At 36.1% G+C, this 27,981-nt stretch overlaps 1 protein-coding gene and 1 non-coding gene across 9 annotated transcripts in view; one reads left to right on the top strand and one right to left on the bottom strand.

The window, feature by feature from the left end:
* Positions 1-27,981, bottom strand: part of RPS6KC1 (ribosomal protein S6 kinase C1) — a 221,036-nt gene that overhangs the window by 75,389 nt on the left and 117,666 nt on the right. For all 8 annotated transcript variants that reach the window (XM_004275247.3, XM_033438041.1, XM_033438040.2 and 5 more), the window contains 2 exons: positions 15,481-15,596; positions 6,003-6,095 (listed from right to left, as the gene is read on the bottom strand). In XM_004275247.3, the coding sequence (XP_004275295.1) occupies positions 6,003-6,095; positions 15,481-15,596 (209 nt within the window). The remainder of the gene's footprint in view (positions 1-6,002; positions 6,096-15,480; positions 15,597-27,981) is intronic.
* TRNAG-CCC (transfer RNA glycine (anticodon CCC)) lies at positions 17,459-17,531 on the top strand. The gene has a single exon. It is a non-coding gene; the product is annotated as a tRNA-Gly (tRNA).

Below are 27,981 nucleotides of genomic sequence, written 5' to 3'. Positions count from 1 at the left end.
CGGAAGAGACTGGTGGTGGGTAGACCTGACTCAAGATTGACTTTTTTATTCAGCATAATGCCCTTGAGATCCATCCCAGCTGATGTATCAGTAGTTCATTCCTTTTACTGCTGAGTAATATTACATGTTATTGATGCACCACAGTTTAACTGTCCACTTATTGTGAGACAGTTTGGTTGTTTCCAGTTTGGGGCTAATACAAATAAAGTTTTCTAATAGGTGTATAGTGATGCCTCATCGTGATCTTATTTTGCATTTTGCTAATCACAGGTGATGTTGAACATCTTTTCATATGCTAATTTGCCATAGTTTAATCTGGTGAAATGGCTTTTTGTATCTTTTGTTAATTTTCTGGTTGTATTGTTTGGGTTTTTTAACGCTGGCTTTCAAGAATTCTTTATAGATTCTAGATGAGTCCTTTGTCATATATGTGGTTTGCAAATAAGTTATCCTAGTCTGTAGCTTGTCTTTTCATTCTCTTAATGGGTTTTTCACAGACCAAAAGTTTTTAATCTTGATAAAGTCAACTTATCAATTTTTCCTTTTATGAATCATGCTTTCAGTGTCACGTCTAAAACCTCTGTAAACCAAGGCTTAGCTACGGAAGATTTTTTCCTCTGTTTACTTTGAGAAGTTACATAGTTTCACATTTCACATTTACATGTATGATCCATTTGGAGCTAATTTTTGTATAATGTATGAGGTATAAGTTAAGGTTCATTTTTTTGCCAATAGACATCCAACTGTTCCAGCACTATTTATTAAAAAGATGATTCTTCCTACAAGGTCTGCTTTTGTACCTTTGTTAAAAGTCAGCTGGCTGCATTTGTGGGGCTATTACTGCATTCTCTATTCTACTCCATTGATTTATGTGTCTCTCCCTATACCAATACTACACTGTCTTGATTACTATATAGCTATATGGTCTTGAAATCAAGTAAATTGTACCCACTTATTCTTTTTTCAAAGCTGGTTTAGCTATTATAGTTCCTATACTTTCCCATGTAAATTTTAAAGTAAGTTGGCCTATGTCTACAAAAAAAACTAGAATTTGACAGAAACTGTGTTAAAATCGTGTATTGATTTGGGGAGAATTTACATCATTTCCATCATTTCTATGTTGAGTCTTCCAAGCCAAAAACAATGCACGTTTCTCCAATTATTTAGACCTTTGGTTTTTTTCATCAGTTTTGTACTTTACAGCATAAAATTCTTGTACATATTTTGTTATATTAACACCTAAGTAGTTCAAGATTTTTGGAGTGATTGTAAATGATATTGTATTTTTACTTCCAGTTTCTATGTGTTCACTGTTACCATATAGAAATATAACATTTTTGTAAGCTGATTTTATATCTTGCAACCTTGATGAATTCACTTATTAGTTCTAGTTTTTTGATAGATTCCATGTTTTTATATGTGTAGAACATCATGTCTCCTTCAGATAGGGTCAACTGTTTGCTTTCTTTCCAATTCATATGCCTTTTATTTCTTGATCTTGCCTAGTAGTACTGTCTAGAATTTCCAGTACTCTGTTTAATAGATGTGCTAAGAATATGCCTTGTTCCCAACCTTAGGGTAAAGCATTCAGTCATTCATCATTAACTATGGTATTAGCTGTGAAATTTTTATAGATATTCTTAACCAAGTTGAGGAAGTTCCACTCTATTCCTAGTTTTTAGAGAGATTATTTTTTAAATCATGAATCGGTGTTGAATTTTTCAAATGCTTTTTCTACATCAATTGGTACACTCATACAATTTTTCCTCTTGTTAAGGCAGATGGATTACACTGATTGATTTTCAAACACTGAACCAACCTGGCATCCCTGAAATCAACCCCACTTGGTCACGGGACATAATTCCTTTTACATACTGCTGATTTCTATTTGCTAATATTTTGTTGAGGATTTCTGTATCTGTGAATATTGGCCTATAATTTTCTTTTTTGTACTGTCTTTGATTTTGGTATTAGGACAATATTAGCCTCATAAAATGAACTGGGAACTGATCCACCTTCTTCCATTATCTGGAAAAGAATATAAAGAATCAGTGTCAATTCTTTAAAATTTTGGTAGAATTCTCCAGTGAAACCAGTTGAGCCCCAAGATTTCATTTTAGGAATTTTTTTTATTGTAAATTCAATTCCCTTAATAGTTATAGGGCTATTCAAATTTTCCATTTCATATTAGGTTATAGTCTACACTTTTCTACAAATTGGTGCATTTCATCTAAGTTAGTAAATTTTTTCCCAATAGCAAGCCAACCCAAGAATTCTACCTAGCAAGCATCAGATAAAGTTGGGAAGCTATCTCAATTACAAAATGCCAAGGCACTTGAAGTAATAGTTTTAGATTTACACTATGTGGCATCTCTTATAACAGTGACTTATAAAGCATCCCACTGAAGCTGTTTTTCAAGGAGTGGCAATGTATTTGGGCAATCCAACCATACCATCCTCACTGCTTAACCTTGTAAACACCATACACACACCACATGCAGAATGACTCTCCAGCTACACACAAACCAGAAGAGTTAACTGGACATGAAGGGATCACATCTTGGTATTTTTACTCTGATGTTCAAGTCAGTGTTCCTCCTAGCCTTTTTTTTTTTTTAACTCTGTTTAAAACTCACAAGAAGTTGCAAAAATAACAGAGTCCCCTGTACCGTTCACCCAGCTTCTCCTGATGGTGACATCTTATATACCTATAGCACAATATCAAAACCAGGAAACTGACATTAGTACATTACTAGATTATGGATTCCTTTATCCTTTTTATAGATAAGCTATATAATAATGAACTTTCTCAGAAACTCTCCCAGCACTTGGGCATCTATTAGCAATCAAACTACCAATCCAGACTTCTAATTCAACTGCAAACTACCTATATATAAACAATCCTTCTACATACAAACATATACATACTCTATATATTCACACCTCACACACAGAAACACAAAATTTTGCATCCACACATGCACAAACTTATATGAAAACAATAGCAATCCCATCCTTCTTATCTGAGTACTGTATTTCACTAATTTCTACTTTCCCTAGCTATTACTACATGAAGACTATGTGTAAATGAGTCTGAGGGCTAAAAGAAACCTTTAAAAGTTATCTAACATAAAAATCCATCCAATACTTGATTCCTTGTACAACATCCTCATCAGTGATCCTTCAGCCTTTACTTGAATACTTCTAATGACAAGAAACAAATAAGATATGAAGGAATCCAATCCACCTTTGGTCAATCCTAATTCTTGAAAGGTATCTCTAATCATTAGCCCAAAACTTAAAAATCTGTACTCACTTACTTCTAGTTGTATCCTTTGGGGTATATGAACAAAAAAGGCTTATCCCTCACTGTCTTTCTCCCAGGAAAGACAGATGCCCTATTTTTCCTAAGATGTCCTAGGTTTGCATCTATTGCTCTGGCATACTTAATAACCCCTTTTACCCTCAAGATCTGAACAGAACATTATATATTCACTCTATCCTGTATAGCCCTCAAAAATATGAAGACCACACGTTTTTATTAGGTTAACCTCATTTTTCAGCTCTTCTTTGTATGATACAATTTTGAGGGCCTTCACTAGCCTTATCATTCTTGCTTCTGAATGCACACCAGCTTATTGATATTCCAAGAGCTTAAGTTCCTTGTCCCATATATATACTAATGAAAGATTTTCTAATCCCAATTAAAGAACAGAAAGTCACTTACACCCCTTTGAATTCTAGACCAAGATACAGCATTGCAATTACTGTGCCTCTGGGTAAAGACATCTGAGAGTCTTGAACCATGATACTAGGTAGCAGTCTCACATTACACCAGTAGGTGTCACTCTATATATGATATATTTAAAGTTATCTAAGTCTCAATTTCATTCATTCAACAAATTTTTATTAATCACCCATTATGTGCCAGGCATGATTCTAGGTGCTATGAGATTATACAGGTGAACAAGACACGATCTTATTTTCATGGAGCTTACAGGCTAGATATTAATGAACAAATCTGCTTTATTTACTTTATATATAAAAGTCTATAAAATTCTATTCCTAGGGAAATTTTATTTTCCTGAGCTATTAGATAATAACACTCAAAATAACTCATGAAGAACATATTAATGAAACAGAATCAGAGCGGTACAGGCGAGATTAATGTATCCAGTGTATTTTCTACCTGTTTGAATTGATACACTTCTCTTCCAAACTTCAAGTTTCTAAAACCCAAATTTTAGGTATCCCTCATTACAGTGGGGAGGAATTTATCTTAAAAAACAATTCAAAACACAACATTGTAAAGCAATTATACTCCAATTTTAAAAAAATTCAAACTTTTAAAAAATCTACCTATTCATGTTTTTACAAAGGAGAGACTGGTATACAAATTTTTAAAGATTATTTGTAAAGCTTATTAATTCCCAAGTTCATATTTCCTTGTTTCTACTTAGAAAAGTTAAAATGTCCCCTTCTAAATACCAACATACTCCCCAGGTTAATAGAACAAAGACAGTAATGAATTATGCCTCAGCACAGAATTTAGGAATTCTTCTACTGTCAACATCCTTATTTGGATACATGTGAGACTCATAGCTATTATCAGGACTTAAAGGTGACTACTCATGATTAGAGCAGAGCAATGAAAGGTCATACTTTGTCAAAATAAACAGATCTTAGAGAAGGAGGAGACACTGTACATCAAAAAAGTATATTTTCCTGCACAGAAATCCAAGAACCTTTCATTAATTCAAGAACTATTTAATTGCTATTTTACTTCTCTGTATTCTCAAATAGAATGTTCTCTAAACTGGAATGGCTAGGAAAAACATGGTTAAGGAAATATTTCAGGCTCAAAAGTCCTACTGCTTAGAATTCTTTAACTTCAAAATTCAGTCAAATAAATCTATTTGAGAAAAATGATGCCTATAAGAATTTAATAAGACCTGACAGCTTCATGTAATATCCAACCTACTGTTTATTTTGAAATACCTCAAACTCTTACTAGTTACTGTTCAAATTACCTGAAATATACTGCATACTGTTCAATTTTAGTATGGACTCACATTCATACTTTAGAACACAAGAAGTACTCAATGAACATGAAGTTATAAATAAACACTAAGGTGCTTCATAAAACATGGTTAACATAAAAAAGATTAATTTATAACTAATATTAAGATATTTTCTTTCACTTTGAAAGGTAAAGTGGTGGTTGACCAAATATATGTAAAACACGGTTTACTGTATATGATTTTTTAATTACATTTGTAAACTCTCTGACAGGCTCAGTACTGTTAATGTCTGGCATATCTGAGATGTCACCAAATTTGGGGAAACTCAATGGCAGAGACCTCTGTTATCACAGTACTTTTATTCCAAATATAAAAATGTGTGTGTGCAAAAGGGGGTTTAGTGTATTGGAAAAAGCACAGCTTTTGGTGTCACAACGATTTACATTTGAATTTCAGTACCACCCTAAATAGCTATGTGACTTCTGGGCAAGTTACTTAAACTGTTCTAAGCATTGCTTTTACACCAACATGGGAATAAAGAGGTTGGATAGGATTAATACATTGTTTATATTATATAAATGCCTAATACATGGTTTGATACATAGCAGGTACTCAAGAAATGGTACTTATTAGGAGAATGTCATTTTTTTTGACCATTAGATTGACTATACCAGTTAATGTTGAACAACTACTGACTCACTAGTTTTTATAACTATAACAGGTTTATAAAACCAAACCCCTTACTAGACTGAATGCCAACAAATAAGCACCTTCTCCTTTAACACAAGTATATTTTGCATGACCTTACATGAATTGCTTAGATAAAAGCTTTTTCTCTTCTCTTTTGTTATTTTAAAGTGCAGATGCATTTGAGTCATTTTCTCCTTTTGTTTCATATCCTTAAGATCCAAAGCTTCAAAGACATAATGTCAGCATGCATCGATTTATGACTGAACTCTTGAAGAGACACTGAAGAATTACCTTGTCAATCACCCCAAGGACTCTGAAGGCCTTCAGCTCCTCGGCAGGGCTCCTTAGGTTCCAAGGGGGCCTTGAACTTAGTGATCCTGGAGGCTAATGGAAGATATCAAAGATTATACATCAATCAGGGAGGTGCTTGAAGGAAGACTGCCTGCTGAAGCAAATGTCAGGCCAAAGGAACTAAATTTATCATAAATCAGAGAATGGAAAGATGAAAGGAGGAAGTTTCTATTTGTCTGGAATGTAAAATAAAAAAATAATCAAATCAAAAATGAAGAAAATAAAAATCAAGAAAATAGTCGCAAGTAAATAAGTCGTAACATTGAAAACAAAATTTTAAAAAGAAAAATTAATGAGCTGATATAGTTTCTAGAGCAACAATGCAATTCAGAACTGTACAGCTGTAATGAAACTTTGTAACAAATGGCTAACTGAGCCAACAATCAATCACAGCCTTATATTTACCCCAGAAGGCTCAAGACTAATTTAGAAGGAGGGGACTAAAACAAATGTAACAATAGAGGGAAGGAACATAAGTCATTTTCTCTCATCATAAAACTATAGTCCTTTAATGTTACTTTATAAATATATACTAGGTATGTTAAGAGGGATTGGCAAATTCAAGTTCAATCAGAATTGCCAATAATGGTGAAAAATTAAGAAACTCTGTCATATGACCAATAATTATTAGAACTGAGATTGTGTAAGCCTAGAAAAGAGATGATTTACAGAAGAAAGAAAATATTTTTTAATATCTGAACATCTGTGATGTGGAAAACTTAGTCTGTTCGCCACAAAAAAAAGTCCAAAAAAGATCAGTGAATAAGGAAGGGATATTTCAGTACCACATACAATAAAGAATAATCCTAACTTTCCACCCATTGGTCTTAGTTTTTCCCTATCAGTAAAAGTAAAACATTAGACTAGATAAACTTAAAGACAGCTCCATTTGGCATTTACAACCAGAAAGCAATGCTTTATTAATCCTTATATTAAAATGGTGATGCTGCAAAGGATGACAGGACACACAAAGCCTTATTATACCCTCAAAGCAGACCTTTTTGTTGTAAAAAAATCCGTTAGAATATATAGGAAACATTTATCATCCCCATGAGTAGACAATAAATATCCTGGTTAACCAAATGTCATGATTACCAGAGTTACTGAGTTACATTTTTGATATTTCAAGTCCTAGTGCAGCTCAGCATCACTAGACAAGAAGCTCCTTGAGAACAGGAAATATGCCTTATTCGTCTTTATATTCACAGTGCCTAGCATGCTGGTTGGAAGCAAAGAGAAAGAGCAGAAAAGAGAGAAAGGAGGAAGAGAGCAGGGTAACAAGTGAGGGAGGTTGCATAGACAAATTAGGTGTCTTTTACAAACGGGGAAAACTGTCACTTTGTGAAATTTCCTAAAAGCAGCAATCCTAATTGCTTTCAAAAATTTTTTTGTTTTTAGGTTTAGTAAGCAAATACTAACTTCAATATGCCTAAAGAGGTGGTATTTAATTTTGTTTTAAAAAGACAACTTTTTATTTTTTAAAGAGACAACTTGAGAACGCTGGTGACAGTGGCAACTGGACAGGATGATAATAATCTTTTTTTTTTAAGTACATTACTCTTTTTTTATGTTTTTTTAATTTATTTTATTTAATTTATTTATTTTTGGCTGTGTTGGGTCTTTGTTGCTGCGTGCGGGCTTTCTCTAGTTGCGGCGAGCAGGGGCTACTCTTCATTGCGGTGTGCAAGCTTCTCATTGTGGTGGCTTCTCTTGTTGCGGAGCACAGGCTCCAGGCGTGCGGGCTTCAGTAGTTGTGGCATGCGGGCTCAGTAGTTGTGGCTTGCGAGCTCTAGAGCTCAGGCTCAGTAGTTGTGGTGCACGGGCTTAGTTGCTCTGCAGCATGTGGAATCTTCCTGGACAAGGACTTGAACCCGTGTCATCTGCATTGGCAGGTGGATTCTTAACCACTATGCCACGAGGGAAGCCCAATAATATCTTTTTAAATCTATTTAATTTCTACTTCTAGGATATGTTTCCAAAAAATTCCTTTTTAATCTCACTTTATTAGGTGCTGAGCTAGATGACATAAAACACAGATACATCTCTGCCTCCCTAAAATCCAAGGGGAATTTTTAAGGATAGAAAAACATTTAGCAGAGTATTTTAGTAGACATATAACAGAAATAGTCTCTTCTCTCTTAATATATTATTTTATCTTCATACCTCACCCTGGCCTGAGTGTAGTACTTACAAGAAGTTATTATTATAATCCCCATTTTACAGATAAATAAAAGGAAGTTCAGAATGGTTGGGTGTTTACCGTCAGAAAGAGCAGTGAAAGATCCTAGGCTAGGCCCTAACTCCTTACTCTACTGCTTGCAGTCCTTCTGCTACACAACACATTCTGATAATTAAGAATTCATCTCCCCCTACTCTATTACCAAGTAAGAACAAGAAATGCTTGTGATTTTGGTGAAAGGAATGGTTCGGAAAAGTTATAGGAGGAAAAAGAATACTTTAAGTGATAACTTATCCATTACATTCATCTTTGAAAATATGGCCAAACACGTCCAACATCCCTATCTCCTACTTATCCCTCTTATTCAGTAATGTCATTGGATCTTTCAGTTTCCAAAGAAACTTATCAGTTCACTTTAGCCATCTAAACAGCAAAGACAGCAAACCACAAAATCTCTACTGTGCCTTTCAATAAATTACTGTGTGCCCACTATGTGCATGATAACTGAAAGGGATATAAATCATCAAAAGACACCATCCCAGGACTTCCCTGGTGGTCCAGCAGTTAAGACTCTGCGCTCCCAATGCAGGGGGCTCGGGTTCAATCCCTGGGCAGGGAACTAGATCCCGCATGCTGCAACTAAGAGCCCACATGCCGCAACTAAGAGCCCGCATGTTGCAACTAAAGATCCCGTACGCCGCAACTAAAGATCCCATATGCTGCAACTAAGACGTGGCACAGCCAAATAAATAAATATTAAAAAAAAAAGACATGGTCCCTAGCTTCAAGAAATTTACAACTTACCTGAGGAGATAAGTCAAATACATGAAAAGTTAAGTAACAATAAGACATTTTTTAAAAACATAAGACAATAGAGATAAGTCACTAGTTTATCACATGTATGATAACCTGTGGTCTCAGAAAGAAGTGGAATCAAAGGGGATTTTAAATGTTATGTAGGAATTAGGTTAGGAAAGGATATTATACATAGGATTGGGGAAAAAAGAACTCTCTTGGTGGGGAAAAAAATGTTCAAATTGTAGAACAAAGGAAAATAAAATTGCACTTTTAAGGTTGGTCAGTTTTATTGACTTTAACAGGCCTTGAATGCCAGGGAAAAAAGTCTGGACTATGTTTTCCAGACTCTAGAAAACAAGTTTTTGTATGAGAAGCAACTCAACGAAAACAGTGATTTAGTAAGGTTACTTTTGCAAAGACAGGAATGGTGAAATTGTAATGGGGAAAGACCAAAGGCAAAGTGATCATTCAAGTTCTCTTTCTACTTTAACCATCTATAAAAGTTTAAGATCAGAGAAATGAACAAAGAAAGATCATGAAATAAAACCATCAATAAAAAATCCTGTATTTCTGATATGCAGTGCTTAAATTGGGTAGAATCCCTATAGATCTATTCCTTTTTTAGATGGCAAAAGGAAACATAAATCCACAGAATTTTAAGAAAAGAAAGAGACCGAGATCAAGTCCAAAATTTTTTTTTTCAGATGAGAAAACTGAAAAGCAGCAAGGTTAAGCAATTTGTCTAAGATGACAAAACTAGGTAATAGATAAGAGGGGATTAAATCTTATTTATAAAATAATATAACATTGTTTAGGAAAACTTCAGCCAATGCTATTGGGGCAGGGTGGGGTGGAAATATTTCTAGGCAACATGGCTGATTTCCTTAAAGAAAAAAGTAAAAATTTCACTTATTTGTATTAGCTACTATATCAGAAGATGCCTAGAGAAGCAAGGAGTTCAAAACTTAAATACAGAGGGTGAGGAGAAGGGAAAGGCAAGAATATATGATAATCCAACAGCCTTCAAAACCAAAGATGGCAAGTATATATCACTCAACTGCTCAAGCCAATGGCAGACTCTATCAGTCCCACACTCTGTCTTGCAATACAGCCACCACCAGTGGCTAGAGTTAGCACAGTAGTAAAACCTATTTACTATTCCTGTTCAACATTGTCTAAATGGTTAAGTTAACCTTACCTTTGTTTTCATTTTTGGGGTTTTTGAAAGCTGTTGTTTATCCTGCCCAGAGTCTCTTTCACTCGGTATTATTCCCTTTTCTCAATGAGATCTATCTCAATTCTTACCAATCTGTTAGCGAGGTACTTTTCAAACTTTAACATGCATGCACATCATCTGAGGACCTTGTAAAAATGAGATTTGGATTCAGTAGTCTTTGGTGGAGCCTAAGATTCTGCATTTCCAAGAAGATACCAGGTGATGCTGTGCTGCTGGTCCACCAACCACATGTGGAGTAAGGTTAGCTACTCATCCTTAAATAACCTGAGAGTAAGTCAGCATTATTTGGGAGGGAACAAGCAATCAAGGACAAAAGGAAAGCTCTACAAAGAACATATCAAGAATTCCGCTCTGAACCACGATAGCCAACTACACTAGTTTCTGAACTTGGCTTCATCTGTAGATTTTTGGCTTTGCCGAGACTTTCACTGGCAACCTATTAACCCTCAATACTCAGTTTCCTAAAAAAAGTCTCTCTTACATCACATTTCAAGCACAACTCTTAACTGCAGTCCTATTACTGATTTGGAATGCCCCTGATTTCTATCTTTGCTTTGCCCATGTTTCACTAAGGGTGACACAACACTCATTTTAAAATATTTGCTGAAGAAGAATTGAGAAATACCAATAATACCAGTAAACAAAATGCACAACAGAGAAATATTTTCAATATTACAGCAACTATACTCAAAATCCACAAAATATTCAGGAAAGCCATACATTCTACAGTTGTCCCTCAGCATACACAGGGGATTGGTTCCAGGATCCCCACGAATACCAAAATCCTCAGATGCTCAAGTCCCTTATCTAAAATGGTGTAGTATTTACATATAACCTACACACATCCTCCCATATACTTTAAATCATCTCTAAACTACTTATAATACCTAATGCAATGTAAATGCTATGTCAATAGTTGACAACAGGTGCCAAACTCAAGTTTTGTTTCTTAGAACTTTCTAGAACTTTTTCTCCCCAAATATTTTCGATCTGCAGTTGGTTTAATCTACAAATGTGGAAACCGTGGGTACAGAGGGCCAATTGTATTTTCATTCGTACCTTGTAATTGCAAACAAAAAAAAGTATTCGTGCTTTAAAAACTACACAATCCTTTATGTCCTAAGTTTAGACCATTTACTGTCTTTTTCTAAATTTCACTGATCTTAAGTTTTAAATTCCTAGAGCTAAAAATAGCAAATAAGCTATTTCAAGTCTTTTCCAGAGAAACCCCCTCTAATACCAATTCTTAAATCATTCAAAGTCACCAACAATTAAAAAAAAAAGGAAAAGAAATCCATCTCCTTTAGTTAAAACTGCACCTTTAGTTCAAATAAAGCTCATTTCCTTTTTTTCTCAGACTTGCTCCTTAAGTTTCCTCAGAGCCTTTTAGTAATGAAGTAATGAAGAAAAGAAAGAGTAGGAGAGTGCTTTTGCTCCTTTCTTTCCTTTTTTGAAAAGGATATTATCACCAACGACGGGGAAATTCGGAACTTTTTTATTTACCATATAAGAGTCTCAAATAAACTCAATAAAGCAAAAGCTTGAACTACCACAGAAAACTCAGGTAAAGTGAGTCATGACCTAGACTGCACCAAAGGGAAAAACAGTAATCAACAAAAAATTTCATACCCACAAAGGATTCCTTTATTTTCTTATTCAACCAGATGAGAAAGAAATATTTGCACATGTATTCAAGAAAGGAATAATATCTGCTCCGCACAGAATTTAAGATTTGCTAAAAATCATTTATATCATTCTCTCATTGTGTTGGTTGAAACTATTGCCCAAAGATGGCTAAAGAAGAGAAATAATAAATTCACCAAGCTCATCCAGAACCTCTAGAAGACATTTAAGTTAAATTACAGATAAAAAATAATCAAGCATATCTCTGACCTAAATAAGGGCCAGATTTAAGAGTAAAATACAAAAGTGAAAATAAAAAGAAAATCCTTACCCTAAAAGAAAAACATCTTGCTCTATCAGGAAAAACTCTTCTCTAACCTCCTTGCCTAAGAACTGAAAAAAAATCCTAGCATATCAAATCTGATTCACTAGGTACCCCTTTTTAACCCTTCCTGATACAAGTTTCCATTATTCTACATGGCTCTCACAATCCTCTCTAACTTTTGTTTCCTCAGTTACGTACATATTTTGGGTCCTCAATTATGCTTTAGGGTTTGCAAGAGCAGAGACTGTGTCATATCTTTAATATAACTCCAAAGTATATCTAGTTTGATACTGTATACACGCAGAGTCATAACAGAGGCTTAATGAATTTATATAAACCTAATACAATCAGCTTTCCTATACTAGATCTCTTTTTGTTTTATTTTCATTTGAAGCTATGCTTGAAGGAAAATTCTGACTGATATACTTCATGGTTCCTTTCTCCAAGTCAAAAGCTATATAGCAGGCTTTATATATTTATTTGCCTAATAAATTATTGCTCCATAAAATGACTGTGGGGAACTGTAACAGGGGATACATCAATGGAGAGTTTGAATGAGTAAGTATAAGTAGAACATTCAAAGTTAACATTAATAGAAAGAACAGAATACTGCTGATTTTGACTCCCTAAAACTTTTAGAATATGGTTATCCCTTGAATAATACGGGGTTGGGGTGCCAAACCTCCCCACAGTTGAAAATCCTAATATAACTTATAGTAGCCCTCTGTATCCACAATTCCTCCTGTATCCATGGATTCAACCAACTTCAGACTGTGTAGTACTGCAGTATTTACTGCCAAAAGAAATCCACGTGTAAGTGAACTCGCACTGTTCAAACCCATGTTGTTCAAGGATCAATTGTATTTATATACAAGATGGATTTAGTAAAAGTTCATAGAGGCGCATCCTATTTACTACATTTATGAGTATCCCCCAAACTGGATGGAGAATATATGCATCAGGATAGCACACAGGGTAGGTTGCCAACTCCACAGAAAATAAGAATCAAAGTAATGTTTAGATAAATATTCCATTTAAAAATGATAAAATTCAGGGACTTCCCTGGTGGTGCAGTGGTTAAGAATCCGCCTGCCAATGCAGGGGACATGGGTTCGATCCCTGATCCGGGAAGATCCCACATGCCACAGAGCAACTAAGCCCGTGCGCCACAACTACTGAGCCCGCGTGCCACAACTACTGAAGCCTGCGCACCTAGAGCCCGTGCTCCGCAACAAGAGAAGACACCGCGAGGAGAAGCCCGCGCACCACAACGAAAAGTAACGCGCGCTCACCGCAGCTAGAGACAGCCCATGTGCAGCAACAAAGACCCAACACAGCCAAAAATAAATAAATAAATAATAAATAAATTTATTTTTAAAAAAGATAAAACTCAATCCTGCCATTTGCAAAATGAATGGACCTAGAGGGTATTAGGTATTAGGCTAAGTGTCAGGGAAAAACAAATATTGTATGATTCCATTTACATGTGGAATCTAAAAGACAAAACAAATGAATAAACATAACAAAACAGACTCATAAATACATAGAACAGACTGGTGGTTGCCAGAGCAGGGAGAGGGTGTGAGTGAAACAGGTGTGGGAGATTAAGAGGTACAAACTTCCAGTTACAAAGTAAATAAGTCAGCATAAGGAATATAGTCAATAGTATTGTAATAACTTTATATGGTAACACATGATAACTAGACTTATCATGGTGACCATTTTGTAATGTATAAAAATATTGAATCACTATGTTGTACACCTGAAACTAATATAAGTCAATTATACTTCAATAAAAATAAATAGTTTTTAATTTTAAAAATTAAAAATAAAATTCAATAGTGAAACATTAAAGGAAATAATATAATTGAAACAACGATGAAAGAAAACAGGAAAAGATTAGCAAACAGAATACAGAGTCACAGTAATTAACAATCTGAAAATGAGTCAGCAGCTGTCTTACTTAAATACATTCATTATGTTAGAACAAGTAACGAAAGTATATTACTTCAAAGTTGGAATATACGTTTTTGTTCTAAAAAGATTGGCCAAATGCTTAACAACAAAAATTCTTACACTAATAAGTACAGTTCTGATAACTGTATGTTTTAAAAGGGCACACAGAAAATGAAAAGGCCTCAGAAAAGCAGCAAAAAAAGTTTTAGTTGTCCAATGAACCAAGATTAAACAATGGGCTATTTTTAAACTAGAAAATTGAGACATTTTATAATTTTCAGAAAGTACAAAAAGCATTTAAAAATGTGGGAAAAGGTATATAAAGCAATATATGAGGGGAGATGAAAAATAGGGCTAATGCTTATTAAGCTAGTCTAAAAAGCTTGGCTTATAGGCTGGTCTTTTTATGAGGTAGGCACTTGAATGTTCACATGTGTATGTACATGTGCATCCACATATGAGTGATTTTTTTTTAACTCATTTAATCCTAACTACAACCTAGCAAGGAATTACTATTATCCTCATCATTCAGATGTAGAAACTGAAGCTAAGAGGTGGAGTTAAGTATCTTGTCCAATCTTCCATGGCTTCAAGGGACAGAGTTGAGATGTGAACAAGCCTGCCTGCCTCTTAGATCAATTGAGAAAACAAACACTTTCTCCCACCTCTAGAAGGTATAAGTCTTAAATTGCATCAGAAAAAAAAACTTAGTTTCATATAAAGTAAAAAAGAAAAAAACAGAAAAATTTCTTCCAGAAATTTGCCAAATCCAGATGGACATAACATAAAAACAGTAATGATAAACCAAAATGTTTCTAATGTTTTAAACATTCACCTGCTTTCCAGACAAGACTAGGGGTAGCCCCAAATAACCTAAATATCCCTGTTAGAATTATACCTTTATAATTCTAGGTAATCATAGCTGCTACTTGTAGGACTTATGCTTAAATAATCAGTTTTAGCATGAATCAATAAACGGTGCAGGAATAGTATAAGAGTCATAACTTAACTTTAAAATTCTCAAATAAAATTCAGTATAAATTACTGTCATTCTACACATGGTGATATTAGGGATGGAGTAAAGAATAAAGGGCCGAGAAAGAGAAGGAGAAAGTGAGTCCCATTTTATTCCACTTTTGGTGGTTTGCTTTAATGCTTTTCTTCTCACCAACACCTTGTAAGAAAATCACTGATAAAATTCCAAAGACCAAAATGCTCAAACATTCTAGTTAGAAATAAAACTGAGAGACAAAACAGCAAAAATGGCTAAAGAAAATATAAAATGAAACATAAGACATACGTGAGATACATCATCAAGTTGAGGTTTCACATAAAGGCTAGAGAGACTCTCTGCTCGCATGAGATATTCTGCGGTTCTTCTCTTCACAGCTTCTCGACGAGTAGGGCTTGACTCTCCTAAAAGGAAAAAACAGAAGTCAGGACACGTGAAAAATAAATAAACTTTCTTTAATCCAAACTGAAGATTAACTTCCTTTTACCCAATTTACCATTTGTTCACATTTCTAACTGAAAAGAAGAGAGAGATCAAAATTGGAACAGACATCAAAGTTATTCATATCAGCAAGGTCTAAAGTTATTCATATCAGCAAGGTCTCTAGATGAATTTCATTTATCTAAATTCTGAAATGCCCCTGTTTAAATATGTATAGAGAACTTGATGTATTTTATAAGAGGAGCCGATATATAAAGAATGTAATGTAAAAAGCTCTGTGGACAAGAGACCAGCCTAGCCCAAACAGTATACGATTGTCCAACTCAACAAATAGGACTAAGTGCAAGAGACATAATAAAAGCTGTGACATGGATGTGATATGCTATAAAAGTACCACCAAACTGGAGAATAAAATTATTTAGGGTAACTCTAAATTCACTCTGATTTTTGTAAGCATCAGGGTTTATTCATTAATAACAAATTGTCACCCACCTTACAACTGAAAACAATAATGTGATTTAAATCCTTGTAATATATTATGTGAAAGTGAACAAGGATCATTTACCCTGCTGGCTCTCAGTTTCCCTAAGGAAAGGGTATTCAAAGTGGCCTCTAAGAACTCAAGATCTCAAAAAGGAGGTGTTATACTCCTGGATCTCTCCTCTCCAGAGTGCGATGATCCTATGCTTTTACCCATTTTATATATATACTCGACTATAATATAACATTTCATTTGAAGAAAGGATTCCATGGCTGAAAGTCAAAAAGTCTGAAACCACTGTACTATATGATGTCTAAGGTTCCTAGCATAAATAATATTCAATACTATTCATGACTCATTTTTATCAAAGCACTTAATACACAGTACTGTTTTTATAATTCACCCTATGCATCTTCTGAATGAAGTTAACCAAAATGTAAGTTATCACACAGTGGACAGTACCCTGGATTATATTCCAGAAACCCTGGTTATCTGAATTCTGGCTCTGTCTCTCGTTAGTCATGTGTCCGATGATAAGTCATCTCAACTCTGTGAACCTCTTCCTCATTCTCTAAAATGGAAATATATACCTCAAATGACTGTAGAGATTAAAGGAGACAACATATATAAAAGGTACTACAACAGAGCCAGTGCTATAGGAAGCAATAAGTTGTAAAGGTTTTCAATCTTGGTTTTTCTCTCAAAACCAAATCCTACACAATAATGTCACCTGGTTTCCTGAATTAGAAGTGAACTGAATTACAATAAAGCAGATATTTTTCCCCAAGAGAAAAATATTTTTCTACAGGCGGGAAAACCTCTTCTTATTTCTGCCTGGAACAACATCTTCTATTTCTTCTGGGAAATGCCCCTTTCTCCTCCCCTTCAAACTCCTCCACCTCTTCCCCCAACCACTACTAACCCTTAACAACATGGTTTGAATGAAAGCTGCTACCTTATTTCACATCTCAGCCCCTCTAGTCACTACTTGTCAGCCAAGGGTGAGCCTCCCTGTCACAGCAGGGCCAACCATAGAACCCCATCCTCTTGGCCACAGTTGGAGAAGGGAGAAATTGGCCCAACACAAACTGGACCAATCAGTCCTTCTGTGTTATTGACGCTGGAAATAAGAGAGTGGGAAGTGCCAGCAGCCATAGTTTCTGCCAAAGCAAAAAAAGAGACACAAATACGAGAGACCAAAAAAGAAAACCTAATGTGACTGGGGTCCCTGATTTCAGTTGAACCTACAATCCTGCCATTTGTTCCCTAAGGTAGTGGATTTTGTCACATGTAAACCAAAGAACGCTGAGTGAATACAGACCTCTAAGAAAAAGTACAGGGACTTCCCTGGTGGTCCAATGGCTAAGACTCTGCACTCCCAATGCAGGGGGCCCAGGTTCGATCCCTGGTCAGGGAACTAGATCCCACATGCCGCAACTAAGAGTTCTCATGCCTCAACTAAAGATCCCGCATACCACAACGAAGATCCTGCGTGCCACAACTAAGACCCAGTGCAGCCTAATAAATAAATAAATATTTTTTAAAAAGAAAAGAAAAATTGCAACAAAGTTGGGATTGCAATTTTGCTTATATACCTTTCCTTTCACAGCTTTTATCTTACAACTCCATCTCTTCTCTCCTTTATGAGTAGTAATTCACAAATATAACTGGTCTTGGTGAGGGATGGGGATCTCTACTGCCTTTTAACTGTGGGAACAATCTATATTTATTAACTCTCCAACTCCTCAAACCTCAAATAAAATGTCAGTATTGCTTCCTGCCTCTGTCCTTAAAATTTACTTAATTTCTAAACCCAAGGTTTTTATTTTTACTCGGTTGAAAAATGGATATAATCTGTGAAAATCACCTAACTATAACATATTTTGAAGATAAAATGTGCCACATAAATAAGAAACATTCACTACTTCAACACACTGCTCATTCTTAGTTTTGAGCTTATTGCTCATAGACTCCAACTGCTACTCCCATTATCATTAGCTCTTCTCATTGCAGGTTATACCTTTCAAGCCCTAATTTAAATCCCCATTTAGAATTTTTGGTTCTTCTTAGGCTCAACTCTAACAGAAACTATGGCAATTTAGGGTTTTTTCCTATTTAATTCAGTGTCATTAAGCTTTAATAAAACTTCAAATTTTTCTTTTTCAAAAAAATCTACTTGAGGGCTTCCCTGGTGGCGCAGTGGTTGAGAGTCCGCCTGCTGATGCAGGGGACACGGGTTCGTGCCCCGGTCCGGGAAGATCCCACATGCCGCGGAGCGGCTGGGCCCGTGAGCCATGGCCACTGAGCCTGCGTGTCCGGAGCCTGTGCTCTCCAACGGGAGGGGCCACAACAGTGAGAGGCCCGCGTACCGCAAAACAAAAACAAAAACAAAAAAACAAAAAAAATATTTTGTAATCAAATTTCTGCTTTTTAAACTTTTGGTATTTCTGTTGCTTTCGAGGCAGTCACCATAGTAACAGAGAAACAAGAACCGGAAGCCAGCAGTTGAAATGGACTCCTGCTGATGATAGTGGTTCCGCTTCCATGGAAACAACAACGAAGTGATGGAAATACTGGAAGGCTTTTTAAATGTAACCTTAAATATACATACTATGCCTCCTTCCTTATCAGCCCCTTAAAAGTAGGTCACAAGCACTGCTGATCAATAGCGGCAGCCAAGGATGAAAACCACCTCTTGCAGATTTCTGCTGCAGGATACTTACTGAGGTTTTTGAGTACCAGAAAGAAAAGATTCATCTATCGATTTCCAGAATAATTCCAAGTAATCAACTTATTCATAAATATGACTTTAAACAGATTTTACTTGATCAAAATTTTTGACTCTAACCGTCTTAATTTCTTAATCTTCATTTTAAGACACACACGCAGCATATAATGATTATTTTTCAAGGAAACTAGGTTACCTGGAATTCAACTTTTAATCCCATATTAGGTCATGTGGCTATTATTTCTTCAGTAATATATCTAGGGAGACACTTAATAAATGCTTTTAAAAATGGATACGTATTTAACATTCTACCTAGGGACTTCCCTGGTGGTCCAGTGGTTAAGACTTCACCTTCCAATGCAGGGGGTGTAGGTTCAATCCCTGGTCGGGAAGCTAAGATCCCACATGCCTCGGGGCGAAAAGCCAAAACATAAAACAGAAGCAATATCGTAACAAACTCAATAAAGACTTTAAAAATGGTCCACATCAAAAAATCTTTTAAAAAAATAAAAATTCTACCTGAAGATAAACCAATACCTTCAGTAAGTTCTCTACATTTCTGTTAATCATTCAGACAGAACAAGAATTTCCACTGTGCTTTGGCATTCAAAAGAGAAAAACTGCTTCCATTATTTATTTACTAACCTTTATGTCAAAAAGTTCTGGTGTACCATAAAAGATGTCTTATCTTTATATATCGTGTCAACCCATATTTCTTTACCCCAGATCAAGAGAAAGAATAGAATTAGGGTGATTATAAAGTGTGATTCATGAAAGAAGAGAGTGTAGCTGAATAGAAATGAGCAATTTCAAAGCTGTCATTGAAAATTTTTGAAAACTGCTATCCAGCAGTCCAGAGCACCAACCCTGACTCAATTTACTAAGAGAAGTTATTATAGAAGGCACAATCTATAGATAATAGAATTGTGAAATTCTAATTTACCCAAGAGACCATCACCATTTGGTACTCCTTCACTATATCTAATTCATTTAATATATTACCTTCCTTTTATAACTAAGGAAATTGAGGCTCAGGGATGTGAAATGCCTTTCTCAGTCACAAAGTTAAATAAGAGCCTAAACCTAAACCAGATCTTATGCTACCACACTTCAGGTAACTGAATGTGAATTAGATTATTCTACTGTTACTGAGTAGAGCAAGAAAAATACAGAGCACAGGACAAGTACAAGCGAGTATGGGAACAAAGATGAAGAGAAAATAAAGGTAAGGAGTTGAGGCAGGAGCCTATCAGACAAGATAGAGTAGAATCAGAGAGAAGGAAAGACTGAAGAAGATAGACAGGCACACGAGAAAATCAGAGCTATGAAGAGGTACAAATTTCACACTATATAAAAGAGAATGGGCCTCTCTGAGAAAAAGTGGGCTCTCAAACATCCTTGTAACCCAAGGATTTCCTTGGAAAACAAAGGTCCTTATTCATTTACCAATTTAAAAAAAAAAAAAAAAGGCATTTTTACTCACAGAAATAATGAAAATCAGTTTCACGAACTAGAATAAAAAGTTAATTCTTCCAATTCTGTTATTCTACCCTTAGTCACTAAAAAGAATATAGCTACTGCCTCATCATTGATTCAACAAAAGAAAAGCAATGTTAAAGGAAGAACTGGCCACGTCAGACTTCTTGAAAGCCAGTATGTCTACATTTGTACTTTATGGGAAATTTTAAGGGATTTTCAAGAGTATTTTGACCATACTTGATTGTCTCCACATGCACAGAATTTAATCCCCATATAAGACTCTACTTAGTCACATCTTATATTCCTATCTCTACTCCACACTCTCCAGTAGGCCCTACTGGAGGCTCTATCACTTTACTCTTGGTCAAGCATGCTTGGTTTTCATTCAGATTTATCACATTAGGAAGAACATCCAAATCAACCTGGGTTTGCTGGGATAAGTTTTTGTTTGTTGGTGCTTCCTTTTTTTTTTTTTAAACAACTTCAGTCACATAAAAGAATATATGCCTGTTTGAGACGGCCTTGGTGGTTAGAGTTTTTTTTTAAGTGCTGATTTATTATATTCAATGGGTTTTTTGTTCTTTTCAGGTAAAGCCTACCATTTCTGACTTATGCTAAGTATTCTGACAACAAAAGGCAACCTTGAGAAAAACTGTAATTTATGGTTCTACACATCACCCACAAATCTAGAGCCATCAGCCTTTCCGTGAATAACAAACCTGGTCAGTCAGGGAATCTGCTTCCCATTTGCATTTAACCAACTCCCTATTAATGTTTTTTCTAAACTACGTGTTATGTGAAACCTAGAAGTTCAAAGAGTCACCAGAGAACAGTAAAAGCAATAGTCACAATAACAGTTGTGCCCAGGCATTGCCTCAACTATAATTGCTTTCAATGTTGTTTACGCAGTTTTTCTGCCATTAAAAAAAGAAACAGGGCTTCCCTGGGGGCGCAGTGGTTGAGAGTCCACCTGCCAATGCAGGGAACACGGGTTTGTGCCCCGGTCCGGCAAGATCCCACATGCCGCGGAGCAGCTGGGCCCGTGAGCCATGGCCGCTGAGCCTGCGCGTCCGGAGCCTGTGCTCCGCAACGGGAGAGGCCACAACAGTGAAAGGCCCGCGTACCGCAAAAAAAAAAGGAACAAACAGCCCAAAATGGAGCCACTAAGCCCATGTCACCAAATTTTAGAATACCTAACTTAATCGCAGTTTCAACCTTCCCCAGGACTGGAATCTTAACCAGTCAGTCTGGAACTTCCTCGTCAGCACCAGGGAGGTAACTAGCCAATAAACGTTTTTGTCTCCCAAAGGAAGGTGTATTGCTCAAAATAATCTTTTTTTGTTTATGACTTCCTTGTCCCATCCCCTCTTTGGCTTTAAAGACCTTTCCTTTTCTGGAGCTCCGTGGAGCTCCTTTCTACTTGCTAGATGGGATGCTGCCCAGTTCAGGAATCAATAAAGTCAATTAGATCTTCAAATTTACTCAGCTGGATTTTGTCTTTTAACAGATATGGTGTCAGTGTCAGGGTCCAAAGTGAACAAACTTCTGATGGCATTCGAGGACAAGAAAGACAGGTGTGGTATCTGTGAACCCCTTTTTGCGTTCACTGTCTTTCTTTCAGCAGTAAGTTTCTCTCAATTCTGAGCTCCTTTCTCTTTGCATCAAGCTTCAGATATAACTGGCTTTCCTTTACAGAGCAAGACAGCTTGAGCTGGTGGACAGTTCTGCCTGGAACCCAGGTCCCTAGCTTTATCATGGACTGCAATTCCCAGGTTTTTGAGTGGAACCCCCAACCCTTAATTCTGTCCCAGGATCCACTTAGGTACTGTTAGTGGCAATATGCAGTTCCCTATTTATGTGGGGCCCTCAGTCCACAGCCCACATTTGTTGAGATCTGCTGGTTCAATGCTTTCCCCAGTCCAAGGTCCCACATCCCACATTGGGGAACTGGTATGGTACACACAGGGCCTTTTCTTGGTTAGGACACAGTATATACTAAGGTACACATTTTTTTGCCTTACTTTATGTAGATAAAGGCTAAATGCTAATAGGAATCTCAGAAGTCAAAACAGCCTCAAAATTGATGCATAAGGGTTGAGCATTTAAGATCTGTTAGAATACCCACCACCTAACTCAAAGACTCCCAAGTTAGGATAAGTTGGTCACAGAATGGGTTACTGACACTCAGTCACTTGCCAACCTTAAGAAAATTTCCACGCATAGAGGTACACTGTAAAACACCACATAATCCCCAACCCTATGACACACCCCTCTTAGGTATTAGTTTGGCTCCAAGAGACCCAAAGGCCAGCTAAAAAAATAAAAACAATAATGGGATCCTTAAAATCCAAAGAGTTAAGCACACCCTTCTGGCATACCTGCTTATCTTATGTCTAACAACTACAATCCTGGAAACTGTAGATATCTACAAAAATGGCAAAATATTACTAAAAACAACCCAGAATTACAGTGGCCATTATGGGGAACATTCCAATTAGACAAGATCATTCACTTAAGAAGTGCACTTAAAAGTAAGAGTTCCCCAATTAAACAAACAGAATGGGATACATATTTTAACTGGTATGCAGTAGCTTCCAAAGGCTTCAAAATGCCAAAAGAACTTTATTGAAAGTTTCATTACAAAAAGCTAACAAAAAATTAAAGACACAAGAGGTACCTAAAACAAAGGAGTATAAGACAGACACAGAACTTCCCTGGTGGTGCAGTGATTAAGAATCTGCCTGCCAATGCAGGGGACAAGAGTTTGAGCCCTGGTCCGGGAAGATCCCACATGCCACGGAGCAACTAAACCAGTGTGCCACAACTACTGAGCCTGCACTCTAAAGCCTGCGAGCCACAACTACTGAGCCTGCGCACCACAACTACTGAAGCTCACGCACCTAGAGCCCCTGCTCCGCAACAAGAGAAGCCGCAACAAGAGAAGCCACCACAATGAGAAGCCTGCGCACCGCAATGAAGAGTAGCCCCCACTCACTGCAACTAGAGAAAGCCCGTGTGCAGCAACGAAGACCCAACACGGCCAAAAATAAATAAATAATAAATAAATAAACGTATTAAAAAAAAAAAAAAAAGACAGACACAACTCCTACTGCCCCCTCTGTCTTCCTTTATCAAGTACTCATTCTACTAATCTTCTGTTTGAATTGTCTTTCCACTCTGAAGAGACTACAAGGCCATAAACAAAAGTCCGTCAAGTTAATGGCCATACAGGAACCCCTGTGCCTTTGAAAGAAAGACCCTGTAAGGATCTCTCTCAGAGGTAATAAGACTGAGGATTTTCTGGTAAATTGCTACATCATTCCCTTAAACAACCAAGGGGAAACGGAAATTAAAAATTAATTTAAAACCTTGCCAAATTCTGGTAAATATCAGAGATACATTCTCCACTTAAACCCCACTCAGACCTTGCAGGTGGGATCCTGGAAAAACTGGCAGAAGCCAGTTGAGGGTGAGAATTATTACCAGAGTCAATTCTGGATCTCTGTCTGTAGTACCCAATAAAGAGAAAAATAAAGTATCTTTTGCACCCAATTAGGGGATACCTCTTAAGTCCAAGGGGTTGGTCAATACTGCCAGAAATATTTACTGTTTATCTAAGCTGAAAACTGACAAGATTTTTTTTTTTAATTTTAAGTAGCTCTGTGGTCAAAAGTTGGCCAAACTGGAAGCTAATATACGGAGTCTGCTAATAACTGTTTTTTAAGGCCTTCTCCCCTAAACTAAAATAATGTTCCCAGCAGGAAAGAAAAAACTTCTAAAGCCCTTATAAAAGGACTTATGGGTGGATCAACCTATGATGTCATTTAAATAACAACCCAATTCCTTGTGTAACTGAGAGCAACTGTCCTTATCTTACAAACCTTTGCAAAACTAGAAATGCAGCTCTAGAGGCAGTCCAAAATTCACCTATTCCTTTTTCCAATCCCCAAACCTCCTCTATTTATCTTAAAAGACTTGTAACTTGCATTCTTTTCTTGTGCCTTTGAGATGTAAATATTAAAGTACAAACTTCAGAGAGGTAGTTCTTATCAGTTAAAAAAAAAAAAAAGAGGGGGAAGGGGGACAGAAGGTAGGTCACTTGGAACTTGAGCAATTGAGAAATCCCAAGTGTACAGAAGCTATGAGGTCCCTGTTCGCATCTGTCTACATGTTCACATGAGTCTATATACATGTGTTATAGATATATTTTCTACCTCTGGATAGTATTGCCAAAATTAACTTATAGAAGAGCTCTGGGGCTTCCCTGGTGGCGCAGTGGTTGAGAGTCCGCCTGCCGATGCAGGGGACACGGGTTCGTGCCCCGGTCTGGGAAGATCCCACATGCCGCGGAGCGGCTGGGCCCGTGAGCCATGGCCGCTGAGCCTGCGCGTCCGGAGCCTGTGCTCCGCAACAGGAGAGGCCACAACAGTGAGAGGCCCACGTACCGTAAAAAAAAAAAAAAAAAAAAAGAAGAGCTCTATTTAACTGGCTTACAAAAATAATTAAGTGCTTATATAAATCATGTATTCATAAAATTCTTAAAAATATAAGAAAAGTTAACCCAATGGTTTTGAGGTTCACTCAATCTGAGATAATCTTTAGTAAGTAAAAGCTCATTTTAAGTTTGTTGATTTAATTAAAACAGACACGTCTTTAAAGTTATCATACTAAAAATAATGTTGATATACACCTTTTATTCAGCCTAGGCCAACTAAAGATCAAATAAGTTCATGTTATCTCTTATAAAATTTGTCAGCAAGAAAAATGGCTTGGGATGAAGACTGACATTGTCTAATGTCTCATGAAGTTTTTGTGGGCAGTCTAAACATAATTGTTAAAAACAAGTAAATGAAATAGATGTCAGTAGGATAAAAAGTTTTCAGGTGAACTTTCCAATAGTTTCTCCAAATCTTTTTGGTAACCTGAAATTTTGTTAACTTAAATTAAAGGACAGTCATTAAGTATCTAGATCACTTCCAAACAAGGTAAAGTACTGAAAGATTAATTACTGAACATAGGTTTATCTAATTTTTGCTTCTTTTTACAGAAAAATTCAAGGCATTTTGGGTCTATTAATAAGCATGTTTTATGCCACACTGAGAAACTGTCTATGAGAAAACACATTTCTAGAAATTATAAGAAGTATTTATGAATCTGCCAATCCACAGAATGCTAATGTAAAAGATAGTTCGTAATTGCTTACTTCCCAGTTTTCACTAGAAATTAAAGGTTTCTAAGGGTTAAAAATTCTCATGTACGTAATTAAAACTACTAGAAATAATAAGGAAAAGGAATTTTATGTGTGATCAGGACTGGCTAAGATTAGAATGAATTTGATTAAGTTTCAATACCAAAAGTAAGTTGGTGTAAAATTAGAATTTGAGTTTCTCCCTATTAAAAGGGACAAAGTGTTCTTGGACTACTGGTCTGCTTTTAATAGTAAGAGATTATAAAAGGTTTTCCTTTACCTTTTGAACAATCTGCCAGGGCCAGGGAGGAGGTGGGGGACACAAAGATCTTGTGTCCTGTCAAAATCATCACCTATGTTCCCTGTTGTCTTTATCGGGTCTTTGATTTCTTAAACCTAGTCCTCTGGATATTAAAAAAAGTAAGTTTTGCTCAGAACTATGTAACCTATATTTGCCTGTAAAGTCTTTGTCACTTTGGTTCAATACATAAGCATTGTTTCGTAGTGTCCTATGACCCTATTTGACCAAGTGTTTTTAAACCGTTTGATATTTTTTACAAAATTCCCAAAAATCAAATTCTAAAAGAAGTCTTTCTGACCTCTAACGTTGGGATTTTTCCAGAGGGCCCCTGGCATATCTCAAAAGATTTGTTCTCTCTTCTCATAAAAAGACAGATGTTAAACTAATTAGACTTATTTGATATGTTAAATTACATGTGAAGCATTGAGAAATAAAAATACTAGGCCTTCTTTATGTTCTATTTATATAGGTATATAAGTATTCTAAAAATTGTATGAAGTTCCTAGAAATCTGATATGTTAATATCTGACAGTTATAATAAAACATTATAACACATATAATGACATTATAATAACACAATAATAAATCTGATAATGTTATCAGTCATAATTCTAGTTATTGTCTTGGAGTGTTGTGTGTCACAGAAATAACCAAATTCCCTTGTCAACTGCGCTGTAATGAACTCTAGTCAGATCTTTAACCACGGGCATTTTAAGTCTTTTGACATTTACAGACGGTTATTGTTTTACTCTGATGCTTTTGCTAAAGCGTTCCTACAAAAGTGTTTCTTTTTTCAGAGAAATTTCTAGAAAGGATTCTGACAAGTACTCTAGGATACTAGTTTCTGGTAACTTTCAGATAATAACACCAACTGGTTAAGAATTTATAGAACTCTAAGGAAAAACTGGATTCATAAAACTGCTAACAAAAGATGAAGATCAAGAACTAATTACAGTGTAAAGCAACTATACTCCAATAAAAATTAATTTAAAAAAAGAAATAATTACATAGAACTGAATGAACTGAGGAAGATGATTATAATTTTTTATGACTTTTTGCTTAAAACATTGCTGGTTCTTTTGTTTTTCCAGGTTTAAGGAAATCCTTTTATCTCTTCTTTTAAAGCTATCAGCAATTTGGTAACATACATTTGTGAACTAAAGTGGAACATTTACTTTTTCTCCCTACTTGATCCCACCAAAATTCAGAAACTCCTGAGTATTCTCTTCATGGCAATAAAGTTCATTATTTGCATAAGTTCAATAAGAATCTGTTCTCACTGTAACAGAACACAATTGGAAACACTGGCTATATTACCAAGACTTTAACTAGAATGTCATATTTGACAGAAATGTGTATACACTCAGATATGACCAGACAGCTTTAAGGAACTGCTTGGAAAAATTGGCCTGGTGCCTTACTTACAGGGTTACCGTCAGCCTTACCAGTTGAGTATGGAAGGTTATACTTCCTGACAGGCCCAGGAACCTTGAAAAGAGAGGATTTCACTCAAACTGTAGGTATTGCAGGTAAAATCTAGTGATGATGCTTGGATTGGCTTCCTAGCCTCAAAGGCTTTTAAGAGTTCAATCTGAGATCCCTCATGAAAAGTTCCACCAAAGCAGTCTTAAAAAGAACTTACACAATCAATCACTATTCTTGCTGCACTTATGAAAATAATCAGGCCAAGTCTAATGCAAACTGATTAGTTTTACTGTAATTATCCTTAAAAAAAAAAGTGGGGATAACTGTAGGGAGAAAAATTATGTTTGCACCTTTGTCTATTTTAGAGTAACCCTGTTAACTGTCTCTGAGGTTTCGTTATACACCTATAAACTGAACTAGATCCTAAATTCTTCTAGTTTCCTCAAATATCTGGCTACAACTCTCCAAACTAACATTTCTAATTTTCTCCCACCCTTCTAATTTAAAGTCACTAAAGCCTTTGTTTTAAAGGCTGCCATTGAATCTCCTATAAGAGACTACAAGGGACTATAACCAGGTCCTCTTCCCTGCCCAGATGGCAGGGAAGTCAAACTTCAGAGACTTGAGCCTCGGATATATGTCTCACAGCTGAAGAAGGCTCCACCTGACCTCTGGTCCTGTACAGACAGTAAGGACCTCTGAATCAAATTGTCAAGGAAGAGAAGTAGCTGACATCAAGGTAGATT

This window comes from Orcinus orca, chromosome 1 (assembly GCF_937001465.1).
Source record: "Orcinus orca chromosome 1, mOrcOrc1.1, whole genome shotgun sequence".
NCBI classification, from domain to species: domain Eukaryota; kingdom Metazoa; phylum Chordata; class Mammalia; order Artiodactyla; family Delphinidae; genus Orcinus; species Orcinus orca.
This window is presented reverse-complemented; position numbering and strand designations above follow the sequence as displayed.